The sequence below is a fragment of the Perognathus longimembris genome, chromosome 14 (assembly GCF_023159225.1).
Source record: "Perognathus longimembris pacificus isolate PPM17 chromosome 14, ASM2315922v1, whole genome shotgun sequence".
Lineage (NCBI taxonomy): Eukaryota > Metazoa > Chordata > Mammalia > Rodentia > Heteromyidae > Perognathus > Perognathus longimembris.
In genome coordinates this window covers 51639980-51653195 of record NC_063174.1, presented here as the reverse complement: position 1 = coordinate 51653195, position 13216 = coordinate 51639980, and the positions used below count along the sequence as shown (strand labels likewise).

Here is a 13216-nt window from a genome sequence, read left to right as displayed (position 1 = left end):
AGAAAAAACACTTTTGTTTTCATTTTTTTTTAGTTCATTCGGTACATATTATTTTGTATGATCAGATACACAGAGGCATTGTACCTTGTGTTCCTTTCCTAAGGGCATCCTCCTTTGATTTCACTGTGTGAATGCCCAGAAATGTGTACAATTTATCATTTCCCAGTGTATTTTAGATCTAGCTTCTGCATATGAGAGAAAACATGTGCTATTTGTCTCTTTGGAGCAGCTTATTTTTGCTTTTCCTGAGGACAGTGCATGCTCTCTCTCTCTCTCTCTTTCTCTCTCTCTCTCTCTCTTACACACACCACATCACAGATAAGCAGAGAGGCCAAGTGGCCAAGTGACAATTTCAAGGTCACCCAGTGACTAATCAGCATGAGATGGAAACTCTGGGTTTTTGTTCCAGTGCACTACAAGCTCAGGACTCAGTGGACTCTGTTCTAACTCAGCTGGAGCTGGCCGAAAAAGTCCTTTCTAAAGCCCAATTCAGCCCAGCCTCAGGGATGCTAGAAGATCTGGAGCCATCCACCATGAAGCTTAGTGAAGGAAACTTGGCTTCACCTGACCACCTTGCTCAGGCTTGTGTTGGTCCTGCAAGTTAGTTGGCACTGATGTCAGTGTATTCCTTCAGTAAACCCTGTCATGGTCCAGACCCTTATATAGATTCAGTGTTCAATAATTGCTTGTTGAGGTAGTGATTGTTCTGAGGGCTATGAGTATGTAACAGCGAGAATATGACATTGTATAGCACATACTTTGTTCTATGCTGGAAATGCCATGAGGTTTACAAGTGTAGTGAGGAAGACGGGCAAGCTGAATGTGTCTGGAAGAGTACAGGGGACTTAGTGGAGGAGGTGGCTTGGGCTGAAGTTGAGGAAGATGGGATTTTGTCAGGGAGGAGAGGGTGTCCCAGAAAACATTCACAATGGAATGGTCATGTGACTACAGCTCCGGCTGTGGCTGAGAACCTGTCATTAACTATTGCTAGACTGTCAACTTGCTTGCCATTTGCCATGGCTGGCCCACATTGTGTATGTGGTTTAGTGGTGTCAACATCCCTTCCTTCTTTCTACCACCCCTTCACGTATTCAGCCGTCATTGATTGGTTGCCTCTCTGTGCTAGGCTCTGTACAGTATGCTGGAGGTAAGGGGGTGAAAGGTGGTCATGGTGGCTGCCCTCAGGGAGCTGTCAGCTTAGTGATCTGGAGAAATGATCAGATTCCATTAAAAGTCTGGTGCCAGGGAGACCTAATCTAGTTTAGGGTGTATTTGTTTACTGAGGAGACTGTAACATGTTATCCCAAACTTAGTGACTTCAAACAATGCTAATTTATTTTTTTATTATTTTTTTTCAAATTTTTATTATCAAACTGATGTACAGAGAGGTTACAGTTTCATACATTAGGCATTGGATACATTACTTGTACTGTTTGTTACCTCGTCCCTCATACCCCCCCTCAACAATGCTAATTTATAACCACATGGTTCCAGAAGTCAAGTGATCAGAATCCGTCTCACTTAGCTGAATTGTGACTAGAGATGGTTGCTTTTGGAGGCTGGGGCAGGGGGAGCATTTCTCTGGTGTTTCCAGTTTCTAATCCAGAGGAACCATTATCCCTTGCTTTATGACTGACTACATGACTCCACTCTCGGCTTCTGTCTTTATCTTTTAACTATACCACCTTCTCGTGATTACATCAGGCCCATCCACAAGGTAAGATTATCTCTTCTCCTGGAGATGCTTAATTTAATCTCATTTCCAGAGGCCTGTTTTGCAATATAAGGCAACATACTCTAGGTCTTGGGTCTTAGGATGTGGGCATCTTTAGAGGCTGCTATCCCATCTACCATGGGGCATGGAGAAGAGGTGCTTCTGGAAGTGGTGTTTAGCCCAAGATCTATGGGTCAGAGCTGAGTGGAAGTGGAGGCAGAGAGGTGACTTGGGAGGCTATTGGATTGGTTCACACTAGATGTGATGGTGGCCTAGATAAGCCACGGGGACAGTAAGAGGCTGGGGACTGAGAGGCACAGAAAGGCAGAAAGAATGGGGAGCACAGACAATGTTAAAGCAAATCCACTCTAGCCCAGGATCATCTCAGTACCAACAAAATACCTGCAAATGGAAAACCAAGTGTTCATACTCAGGAGAGGGTTAGCAAGAACACAATACCTAGCAGCTGGCTGGATATTCGTAGCATTCCAAGATAACAGAGAATCCTGTTCTCATGTTAAGTCCAGGGGAAATGTAACATTAGATAAAGCCTGGGAAGAGTCATATGCGCAAAAAGGCTGGCTTCCAAAGAGAAGACCTGCTGTGAGGACGTAGGAGGAAAGAATGATGTTTACAGATGTTTACATCGTTTGAGTCTCCTAATTGTTCACCCAGACAGCTAGATGTTGACAGCCATCAATATTCAATATTTTGGCATGATGGGATTTGAACTCAAGACCTTTCCCTTGTGTAAGGCAGGCACTTTAACCACTTAGCCATGCCTTCCTCATGGACCACAGGCATGCTGAATGAGCAGTGACATACTTGATCATTGATTCATTCAATTGGCTCCCATAATGGAGTCTGGGAAGGTTAGCTCCCCCTGGAATGGATTTGCTTGCTCAACTCAGGTAATTAGGTTTGTCATCTCCTAATTCCTTATTTATACAACAGCCAGGCTGCAGCAAGGCCGAGGCCATAATGAGAATTAGAACAGAGGAAGAACAAAATCAAAATGCAATCACTGTCCACAAGACAGCTCCCTGTAAGGCACGAGAGCTTTACATTGCCAACACTATCTTCCTGCCATTACAAAGGAGCCACCAGCTTAACATATTTATTTCTAAGGTAGCAAAATTGCCTTTAAAGAGTACTAATGACCCTAGAGAATTCTAAACGTTATGAAAACCAGGGGAAATTTCCTGTCTAGTAGCTTCTTATTGGAAGACAATAGAAGAAAAAAATCTGTCACTAATAGACCAGGAGTGGTTACATCTAAGACAATGCATTTCCTATTAAGCAATACAGTTGGGAATCTCTATTATTCCTTTTTCTTCCTGAGGAAATCGGGTTAATAGATTTAAAACATCTCTCTTGCTCTCTTCCCTAATTATAGTCACCTATCTTTTTCTTTGTCTTTACCACCAACAGAGTTTGAATGCCCAAACCTAGTCTCTGGTGTCCGACTTTTGGCTTTTCTCCCTTACAGCAAAATCATCCTCCTTTTGTGTGCGTTTGTTTGTTTATTGACAAGATAGGCCTTTTAAATCACTGAAGGTTCATCTCCTCTCCTGTACTCAGACAGAGCATCCCTCTCCTATTTATTTTTCTCCAAGTCGAACACTGCCTGTTTTTCCAAACGTGGTGATTTGTCATATTTCTCACACATTGCTTAACCAAGGGCGCTAAGGGAGGAGATGAATTATAAATAACAGAGAGATGACTTTCCAATATGGACCCTTGTAGAAAACAGCATTTCAAATGCAATTGGTATGCTTTTCTTTAAAATTAGGATTGCTGGCACTTGTTTTAAAGAACTACAGACAGGCACCTAGCAACTGATCAAGTTCCCTAACTGCAGGCTCGGTGAACTTTTTTTTTTTTTTTTTTTAATCTTCACATTTGAAGGCAGGTGCTTTGTTTTGTATTTTGTATGTACCAATAAACTCTCTTTTCCCCTCTCTCTCCTCCCTCCCTCTCCTGCTTGCTTCCTCAGTGGCTGTCCCTGCCGCTGTCCCCCCAGTGTGCCAGCCCAAGAGTGCCACTAACGGGCACCAGCAGGCTCCTCGCCTCTCCATTTCCTCCAGAGCCACGGTGGTAGCCAGAATGGAAGGTGCCTCCCAGGGGGGCCTGCAGACGGTCATGAAGTGGAAAACAGTGGTTGCCATCTTTGTGGTCGTCGTGGTCTACCTCGTCACTGGTGGCCTGGTCTTCCGGGCACTGGAGCAGCCCTTTGAGAGCAGTCAGAAGAACACCATCGCCTTGGAGAAGGCAGAATTCCTGCGGGATCACATCTGTGTGAGTCCCCAGGAGCTGGAGACTTTGATCCAGGTGAGCAGGGGGTGTGAGGGCAGCATTCAACAACCTGGGGGGAGGGAGGGCAGTGTGGAGTTGTGATCTTTGAACGGAGACATGCGCAGTGTGACAGTGTGTGCGGGGAGAGGGTCCACCCCGGGCAATGGCCTTAATGTGGGAGCTGGCTGGGTCTTGCAGCACCTGAATTTGGGTGTGGGGAGACAGAGGCAGCAGCAGACCTAAAGGAGTTTCAGATTTTCAAGTTCAAGCCCACGCCACCTCTGTGTGCTGATTACCATCCTGCTTCTGAGCTTTCTGGGAAATCTTGGGATGTGAGGGTTGCCTGAGAATCCAAAGAAGGGAAGGGTATTAAACAAGCTGTGAGGGATTACTCTCCCCGGGTCTATAAGGACCAAGGAGAGAAAAGGCTCTACGTGTGTGGATGAACACGATGTTGGTTGGCTTGAGAGGGTTGTTTTTCCTTTCCAATTTATTTTTATTATCGCTAAGTTAGTTGTGCAAAGGAGTTGCCATTTAACAAAGCAGTTTATGAAGATGATATACCTTGGTCAGTGTCACCCCTTTCAGAATCCTCACCTATTCTCTCTCCTGTCCACGCCCTCCCTCATCCTTTTAATCTTGTAGGATACACATTGGATTTTTGTCTGTATTCCCCGGCTCTTCTCCTCTTAATTCTCCTGCCTCTGTCCCCTCGGCCCCACCCTACCCCTTTTAAGTACTCACTTTTTTTTTTTTCTTATTTATTGTCTAAGTGATGTACAGAGAGGTTACAGTTTCATATGTTAGGCATTGGATACATTTCTTTTTAAAAAATTTTTATTATCAAACTGATGTACAGAGAGGTTACAGTTTCATACCTTAGGCATTGGATACATTTCTTATACTGTTTGTTACCTCATCCCTCATTCACCCCTCCCCCCCTCCCTCTCCCTCCTCCCCCCCCCATGAATTGTTCAGTTCATTTACACCTAACAGTTTGCAAGTATTGCTTTTGTAGTTGTATATCTTTTTTTTTTTACCCTGTGTCTCTCGATTTTGGTATTCCCTTTCAATTTCCTAGTTCTAATACCAGTATACACAGTTTCCAATATACTCAGATAAGATACAGAGATAGTGTAGGTACCACCACAGGAAGTGGATACAAGAAGATCATCAATAATAGAAGCTACAGTTACACATAGCACGTTGAAAGTAGTTACAACAGTGATATAACAATCATTTCCATAACATGGAGTTCATTTCACTTAGCATCATCTTTTGTGCTCATAAGGGTATAGCTATTGGGCTCTTGTGATCCTCTGCTGTGGCTTGCCTAAACCTGTGCTAATTATTCCCTATGAGGGAGACCATAGAGTCCATGTTTCTTTGGGTCTGGCTCACTTCACTTAGTATAACTTTTTCCAAGTCCTTCCATTTCCTTACAAATGGGGCAATGTCATTCTTTCTGATAGAGGCATAAAATTCCATTGTGTATATGTACCACATTTTCCTGATCCATTCGTCTACTGAGGGGCATCTGGGTTGGTTCCAGATTCTAGCTATGACAAATTGTGCTGTGATGAACATTGTTGTGCTGGTGGCTTTAGTGTGATTTTGTTTGTGGTCTTTTGGATAGATACCCAAAAGTGGGGCTGCTGGGTGATAGGGGAGCTCTATGTTTAGCCTTCTGAGGAATCTCCATATTGCTTGCCAGAGTGGCTGAACCAGTTTACATTCCCACCAACAATGAAGTAGGGTTCCCTTTGGCCATATCCCCTCCAACAATTGTTATTGTTAGTTTTCTTGATATAGGTGCATACATTTCTTGTACTGTTTGTTACCTCCTCCCTCACTCCCTCCTCCCCCTCTCCCTTTCCCTCTCCTCCCATGAGTTGTTCAGTTGCTTTACACCAAACAGTTTTGCAAGCATTGCTTTAATAGTCGTTTGTATTTTTATCCTGTGTCTCTCGATTTTGGTATTTCCTTTCACTTTCCTAGTTCTAATACCAGTATACACAGTTTTTAATGTACTCAGATAAGATACAGTGATAGTGCAGGTACAACCACAGGAAGAGGATACAAGAGGATCATTAACAATAGAAGCTAGGGTTTCACATGGCATGTTGAAATTAATTACAATAGTGATATATCACTCATTTCCATAACATGGAGTTCATTTCACTTAGTATTATCTTATGCATTCATAGGGACATAGCTATTAGGCTCTTGTGATCCTCTGCTGTGACTAGCCTAAATCTGTGCTAACTATTCCTTATGAGGGAGACCATAGAGTCCATGTTTCTTTGGGTCTGGCTCACTTCACTTAGTATAATTTTTTCCAAGTCCTTCCATTTCCTTACGAATGAGGCAATGTCATTCTTTCTGATAGAGGCATAAAATTCCATTGTTAAGTACTCACTTTCTGGTGTTTCCTTTTGTTGAACTTTGACTTTCTAAGGAATTACACTTTTTGAGTTCTCCTTTGAATTGAGCATATTTCCATTAATACATTTGTATACACTTACATAATACCCAGCGTATTTACTTATAAGATTATAAGCTAGCTTCCATATATAAGGGAAAATATGCATCCTTTATTTCTCTGGGCCTGACTTACTTCACTTAACATAATTTTTGGAGGTCTTTTTATTTCTTTATAAATGGTACAATATCATTCTTTCCAATCAGTAAAATTCCATTGTGTACATATACCACATTTCCTTGATCCATTTGTCTATCAAGGGACTTCAGGGTTGATTCCTTACCTTGGCTATGGTGGTTGTGCTACTGGTTTTACTATATCCTGGGTAAATTGCCCCGGAGTGGAATTGCTGGGTATAGGGTAGTTCTATGTTTACTTTTCTGAGGAACCTCCACACTGCTTTCTAGTGTGGTTGAACAAGTTTAAATTCCCATGAACAATGTATTAGGGTTCCCTTTTAGCCACATCCTCACCAGCATTTGTTATTGTTTATTTTCTTGATAATGGTCATTCTAACTGGGGACAATGTTTTGATTTGCATTTCCTTTATGGCCTGAGATGTTGAACATTTCTTCATGTATCTATTGGCTAGTGTGTGTGTGTGTGTGTGTGTGTGTGTGTGTGTGTTTATGGGGATGAAGTCATAAATATCAGAGTGATTATAATCATCAAGCTTTTTTTTTTCTGGTCCTGGGGCTTGAACTCAGGGCCTGGGCTCTGGCCCTGAGCTCTTGTGCTCAGGCTTGTGCTCTACCATCCGAGTCACAGCTCCACTGCTAGCTTTTTGGTGGCTAATTGGAGATAAGTGTCTCATGGACTTTCTTGCCTGGGCTTTTCTTTGAACCGTGATCCTCAGATCTCAGCCTCTTGAGTAGCTAAGACTATAGGCACGAGCCATCAGTGCCCAGCTCAATCTTCTTGTTTTTGAACATTTTTCTATGTCAGGCTCAGGGTTAAGACCTGGGTGTCAATGAGACCTTGGATGAAACTCGGAAGAAGTGAGGCAGGGTGGGCTTGGTGGGGGAGGGTGATGACAGTGAAAGGCTGAGTCACCCAAGGTGGGTCATGGAAGGATAAACAGGAGTGTTCAGAAGTCTGGGAAGCCTGAAAAAAAAAAAAAAAGAGCCAAATCCCATGGAGAGGAGAGTGGTTTAGTGATCACTTAAAGGGGTCTTCTTTGGAGGATAAGGACACCAGCTGCTGCTGAGGTTGCAGTTAGACCTCTTTTCTAGACACCATCCTGTCCCATAAAGAACTGGGGAGAAATGGATGGCCACAACACCGATGACGACATGGGAGATTCTTATTTTTCTGGATATTATAAAGCTTAGAAGGAAAGGAATGGAAAAGACAGCTTTCACCATTCCTTCTGGCTTTGGGATTGTATTACATTTTAATGGTTACCACAGTCCAGAATGGTGTAGGAATGAGAAATCTGGGTTGGCTTGTTATTTATTTCAAACAACTCTGACCGCTAATGTTACTTATGAATTAGCATCTTCATAGCAATAAAATTTGTTTAAATTAGTCTTAATAGTACAACTTACTTCTTAAACAGAAGTATACATTTCTTCACCTGGGGGATTAATTATGATTTTATAGTTATTCCTGCAATTTTGATTAAAAACGAATCTTTTCCACTTTAAAATCCAAGGGTGAGAATATTGAAAGGGGTGGCATAGATCAAGATATATTGTGTTCATAAACTGCTTTGATAAATGGAAATGCCTTTGTTATAAATCCTTAAAGGTAAATAATGAAAATATTCTAAAAAATTATCCAAGGGCAGTGTTTCATATCAACCTTTCAGAAGAAGGCAATTCTCTGGATAGATGGCCCAATTTTATTTTGTTTTGGAAATACTACCCAATTTGTGTTGATGAGCATATAGGACCAATTCATGCCAAATCTGAGGGCTTGTAAACAACAGAGAGAGGGAGAAACAATTGTGGAGTAGTTTTAAGTAAGAATATCATTACGTTTGCACACATTGTTATGAGATATGTTAGGAACTTTTTTCTTTAGTGGCACATAGTAACACTAGACAGTAATATAGAAAATGATCTGAATTGAGCCTAGTACTACAGTTAAGGAAAGGAATCACATTGTAGTATCTTTGTATTTGTGTATGGCCTATACATTACTTTGCATCTGATCACTGCCCAACAGATACATGCTTTGCAGTGAGATATCTAAGTACATCTAGGACACTGGTGATGTCAAGAGATATGTGAACTTACTTATGCATTTTCTGATTACTTCAGTGCTAATTATTGCCTATTTTCGGAACCTTTATTACATAAAAGAGCTCAGAGGCAAGAATATAGGAAAGGGTGGAGGAATGTTGGAGGTCCTAATTCTGGTGTTGGTATTAAGACATGTGAAACCCCCTGTCCATAAGGTGCGGAAAGATTAATCACAACAATGGACTGAATTGGACTGGGCTGGTAAAGGGTAAAGGCTAGAAAATTGTTGCTTTTGCTACTTTTGCTTACTCAAAGAGATAATTCTTTTTCTTTCCTTTGCTTTTTTTCTGTGCTAGTACTGGGATTTGAATTCAGGGCCTGAATCTTATCCCTTAGCCTTTTCATTCAGGGCTGGCAGTACCACTTGTGCCACAGCTCCACTTCAGGCTTTTTGCTGGCTAATTAGATATATGAGTCTCATGGACTTTTCTTCCCTGGCTGGCTCGAATAATGATCCTCAGATCTCAGCCTCTTGAATAGCTAATGGGGGTAGGGATAGGGGTGGCTAGGGTTGCCTCCAGTGAGTGTTTGGAGAGACTTGTGGTTGTGGAATTTTTATCCTCTCTGAATGGAGTCTCAGGTACTTGGGCTTTAAAATGTGCTTGATGAATTTGCCATCATTTATTAAGCACTGACTGCATACACATTTCGGAGCCTCATTTTGCTCTTCCTGTTTCTCCAGGAAGTAGCCCTTCTTAATTGACACATTTACAGCTTCACACCTCACTAGTGACAAAATCAGAATCAAATCTGACTCTCCAAGTCCAGAGCCTATGCTTGCTCACTTAGATTCTCTTCCAGGCTGGACACAATGAGACGATTGAGTGTATACTGAATCCTCAGGGGAAATCTACTCAAATGCCCTGGTGGGAGAGCTCCCTTGTGAGAATCAGTGCTTGCCTACTGATATGGAGTGTCTATCATGTTCTTTCTCTCTGCTGGTTTGGGAGCCTTCTCTCTACACAAGGTTCTGGTGTGGGAGTGTTGGTCTGTGGTGTACTGATCTGGTCTATCAGCTCCTTGGGTCTGACTCCATCATGCTTTGGTCAAGGAGAATTTAAGGTATGGGCAACTGCGTGAGAGATGGTGTTCCATGCTCTAGTCTTGGCCACAGACCTTTGATGGCATCATGACCCTAGCTTCTATTTTGGGGATAAGGACAGAGCTAGAGATCATAAACTGCCAAGCCATTCTCTTCAGAAGTATGGTCCTTGACCATTTTCCAAGGCAGTAGCATTGCCAAGCCCTGCATCTCTCACTCATACACTTATCCATTCAATATATTTATCAATTGCCAACTATAGGTCAGACAGTCCAAGGTACTGGGGTATAAATGTGAACACATCAAAGACAGTTATAGCCTTTTCTTGGAGTTTGCAGCTAGCATGACCTAATAATCCAGCTTTTGTGTTTCAGGAGTAATTATTAATATTACCCATTTCTCTCTCAAAAAAATGCCCTGGCCTCAAAACTAAATCATCTCTGTAGAGAGGGAGAGAAGCAAATCTCATGCATAAAATTACATAAATACATACAAATAAGTGCAGTATGAGAATTGCAAAGGAGAAGGAGCTAGGGTCACTGGATACCCGAGCAGAAGAGCTGACACTGCAGCAAAGGGATTTGAGTATTTGGGGTGTAACTGCCAAGATTCTCTGTGTTGGGAAGAAGCAGCACAAACTGCCTGCCTGGGAATTTGGGCAAGATGGGCCCATTTGACAAGAGGTCATTTTGTGAAGGAACTTGGTAGGCAATTAGGCTGGAGACAGGCAAGGACCAAATCAGGCCAAGGCTGATTTTGGCTCTTACCTTAAGAGACTACAGTGGTTTTAAATACCAGGAGGCCATGATCTGATCAATGAATCCATTGCTCTTTGATCCTTTATGGAAACCCAAAGGGTTGTAGTGGTAATGATAAATTGGATTTTAGGCCATTCATGTATTCTTCTCATTCTACATCTAAACATTTATAGAATGCCAACTGTGGCACTCTGATGAGTGTTGTGCTCTAGAATTCTGAACTGATTTCATCCTTGGTGGTGTCAAAACTTCATCCTCCGTGGGCCTTCCATGTTGAGGGGTGCCCTTCTCGGCCCCATGGCATCAGGCACCCATATTTGTCACCACATTTCTGGGCTTCCATGGTCGAGCTCTTCTGAGGTTGAGTTTGTGTGTTTTATTGGTGTACCCACACATGCTTAACTCATGCCTTTCAATTTCATTTTTGGAGATCATGAGCTCTTCCATCAGGACTTTCAGAGGACCCAAGCAGAATATTCTTTTGTTTCTATGGAATGCAAGTTTCCTTTGGGTCTGGTTGTCAGTAGAGCTGTTGTCAAATTATCTTTCTGTCTTGCTTATGCACAAACAGATTCCCTTGGTATGTATAGTTCCCCAAAGCTTTATGTATTTGGAATGAAAGGACTTCAAGGAAAGCGGACCATCAGAAAATATTCTGAGATATTCATGTACCAGGCTGTGGAAATACTCCCTGTGACATCAGCCTAGCCCTTCACTTTCTTTGAGTTTAGACAGCAGCTCAACCAGCAGAGGACCTCTGGTGAGTGCAGGTTTGGGTCCTTTGTGCCCAAGGACACAGTTCTTTTTTTTTTTTTTTTTAGATGGCTTGAACTCAGGGACTAGGCATTGTCCTTGAGCTTTCATTCTTTTTTTTTTTTTAAACTATTTATTATCAAACTGAATTACAGGGAGGTTACAGTTTCATACCTTAGGCATTGGATACATTTCTTGTACTGTTTGTTACCTCGTCCCTCCTTCCCCCTCTCCCCTCCCCCTTTTTCTTCCCCCCCATGAGTTGTTCAGTTCATTTACACCTAACAGTTTTGCAAGTATTGCTTTTGTAGTTGTTTGTCTTTTTTTTTTTTTTACCCTGTGTCTCTCGAATTTGGTATTCCCTTTCAATTTCCTAGTTCTGATACCAGTATAGACGGTTTCCAATATACTCAAATAAGATAGAGAGATAGTGTAGGTCCAACCACAGGAGGGTGATACAAGAAGATCATCAATAATAGAAGCTATAGTTACACATGGCATGTTGAAAGTAGTTACAACTGTGATATAACAATCATTTCCATAACATGGAGTTCATTTCACTTAGCATCATCTTTTGTGCTCATAAGGGTATAGCTATTGGGCTCTTGTGATCCTCTGCTGTGGCTTGCCTAAACCTGTGCTAATTATTCCCTATGAGGGAGACCATAGAGTCCATGTTTCTTTGGGTCTGGCTCACTTCACTTAGTATAATTTTTTCCAAGTCCTTCCATTTCCTTACAAATGGGGCAATGTCATTCTTTCTGATAGAGGCATAAAATTCCATTGTGTATATGTACCACATTTTCCTGATCCATTCGTCTACTGAGGGGCATCTGGGTTGGTTCCAGATTCTAGCTATGACAAATTGTGCTGTGATGAACATAGTTGTGCTGGTGGCTTTAGTGTGTTCTTGCTTGTGGTCTTTTGGATAGATACCCAAAAGTGGGGCTGCTGGGTGATAGGGGAGTTCTATGTTTAGCCTTCTGAGGAATCTCCATATTGCTTGCCAGAGTGGCTGAACCAGTTTACATTCCCACCAACAATGAAGTAGGGTTCCCTTTTGGCCACATCCCCTCCAACAATTGTTATTGTTAGTGTTCTTGATATAGGACATTCTTATTGGGGTGAGATGGAATCTCAGTGTTGTTTTGATTTGCATTTCTTTTATGGCCAGTGATGTAATGCACTTTTTCATATGTCTCTTGGCCATTCTCATTTCCTCATCAGAGAAGTCTCTTTTTAAGTCTTTAGCCCACTTGATGAGGGGGCTATTGGTTCTTTGCGGTTTTGTTTTGGAGGAAGGTAATTTTTTTTAGTTCTGCATATACTTTAGATATGAGGCCTTTGTCCATTGAAAGGTCGGTAAAGATCTTCTCCCAATCTGTGGGCTTTCTGTTTATCTTGCGAGCTATGTCCTTTGCCGTTCAGAAGCTCTGCAGTTTGATGCAGTCCCATTTGTCCAACTTTTATTTGATTTGTAGCCTTTCTGGGTCTTTGTTAAGAAAGTTCCGAAGGACACAGTTCTGAAGTGACTCCTCTTGGCTGTTGTCTTGGAGTCAGAAGTCAGTGAATCGGTCATGCAGAAGATTGCTCATTGCATGCAAGATTGGGCCTGCAGCCCCCAGCTTGCCTCTACAGGCCTTGACTTCATTATTATTACTGCTTTTATCCCTGGGGTTGTTGATTCTGTCACTGTTTTGTGCAGAAGTGCTAAAGCTTTTAAGCTGCACATTTAAAGAGGTAATGGAAATTGGCATGCCACTGGAAAATGAATTTGCAAATGAGAAGTCAGTGTTCTGAAAAACAAAACCCCAAATCTCCTATAAAAACAAAGCCAAGACCCAGAAATGAGTGCTACTGTGCCCGCCTTTCTATACAAATGTGCATATGTTTGATCTTGTTTAAGGTGTTGATATATGCACAATG

The 13216-nt window shown here is 42.0% G+C and overlaps 1 protein-coding gene across 1 annotated transcript in view; it reads left to right on the top strand.

The window, feature by feature from the left end:
• Positions 1-13216, top strand: part of Kcnk10 (potassium two pore domain channel subfamily K member 10) — a 125622-nt gene that overhangs the window by 44391 nt on the left and 68015 nt on the right. Inside the window, exon 2 of the mRNA XM_048362107.1 lies at positions 3711-4045. Within this exon, the coding sequence (XP_048218064.1) occupies positions 3711-4045 (335 nt within the window). The remainder of the gene's footprint in view (positions 1-3710; positions 4046-13216) is intronic.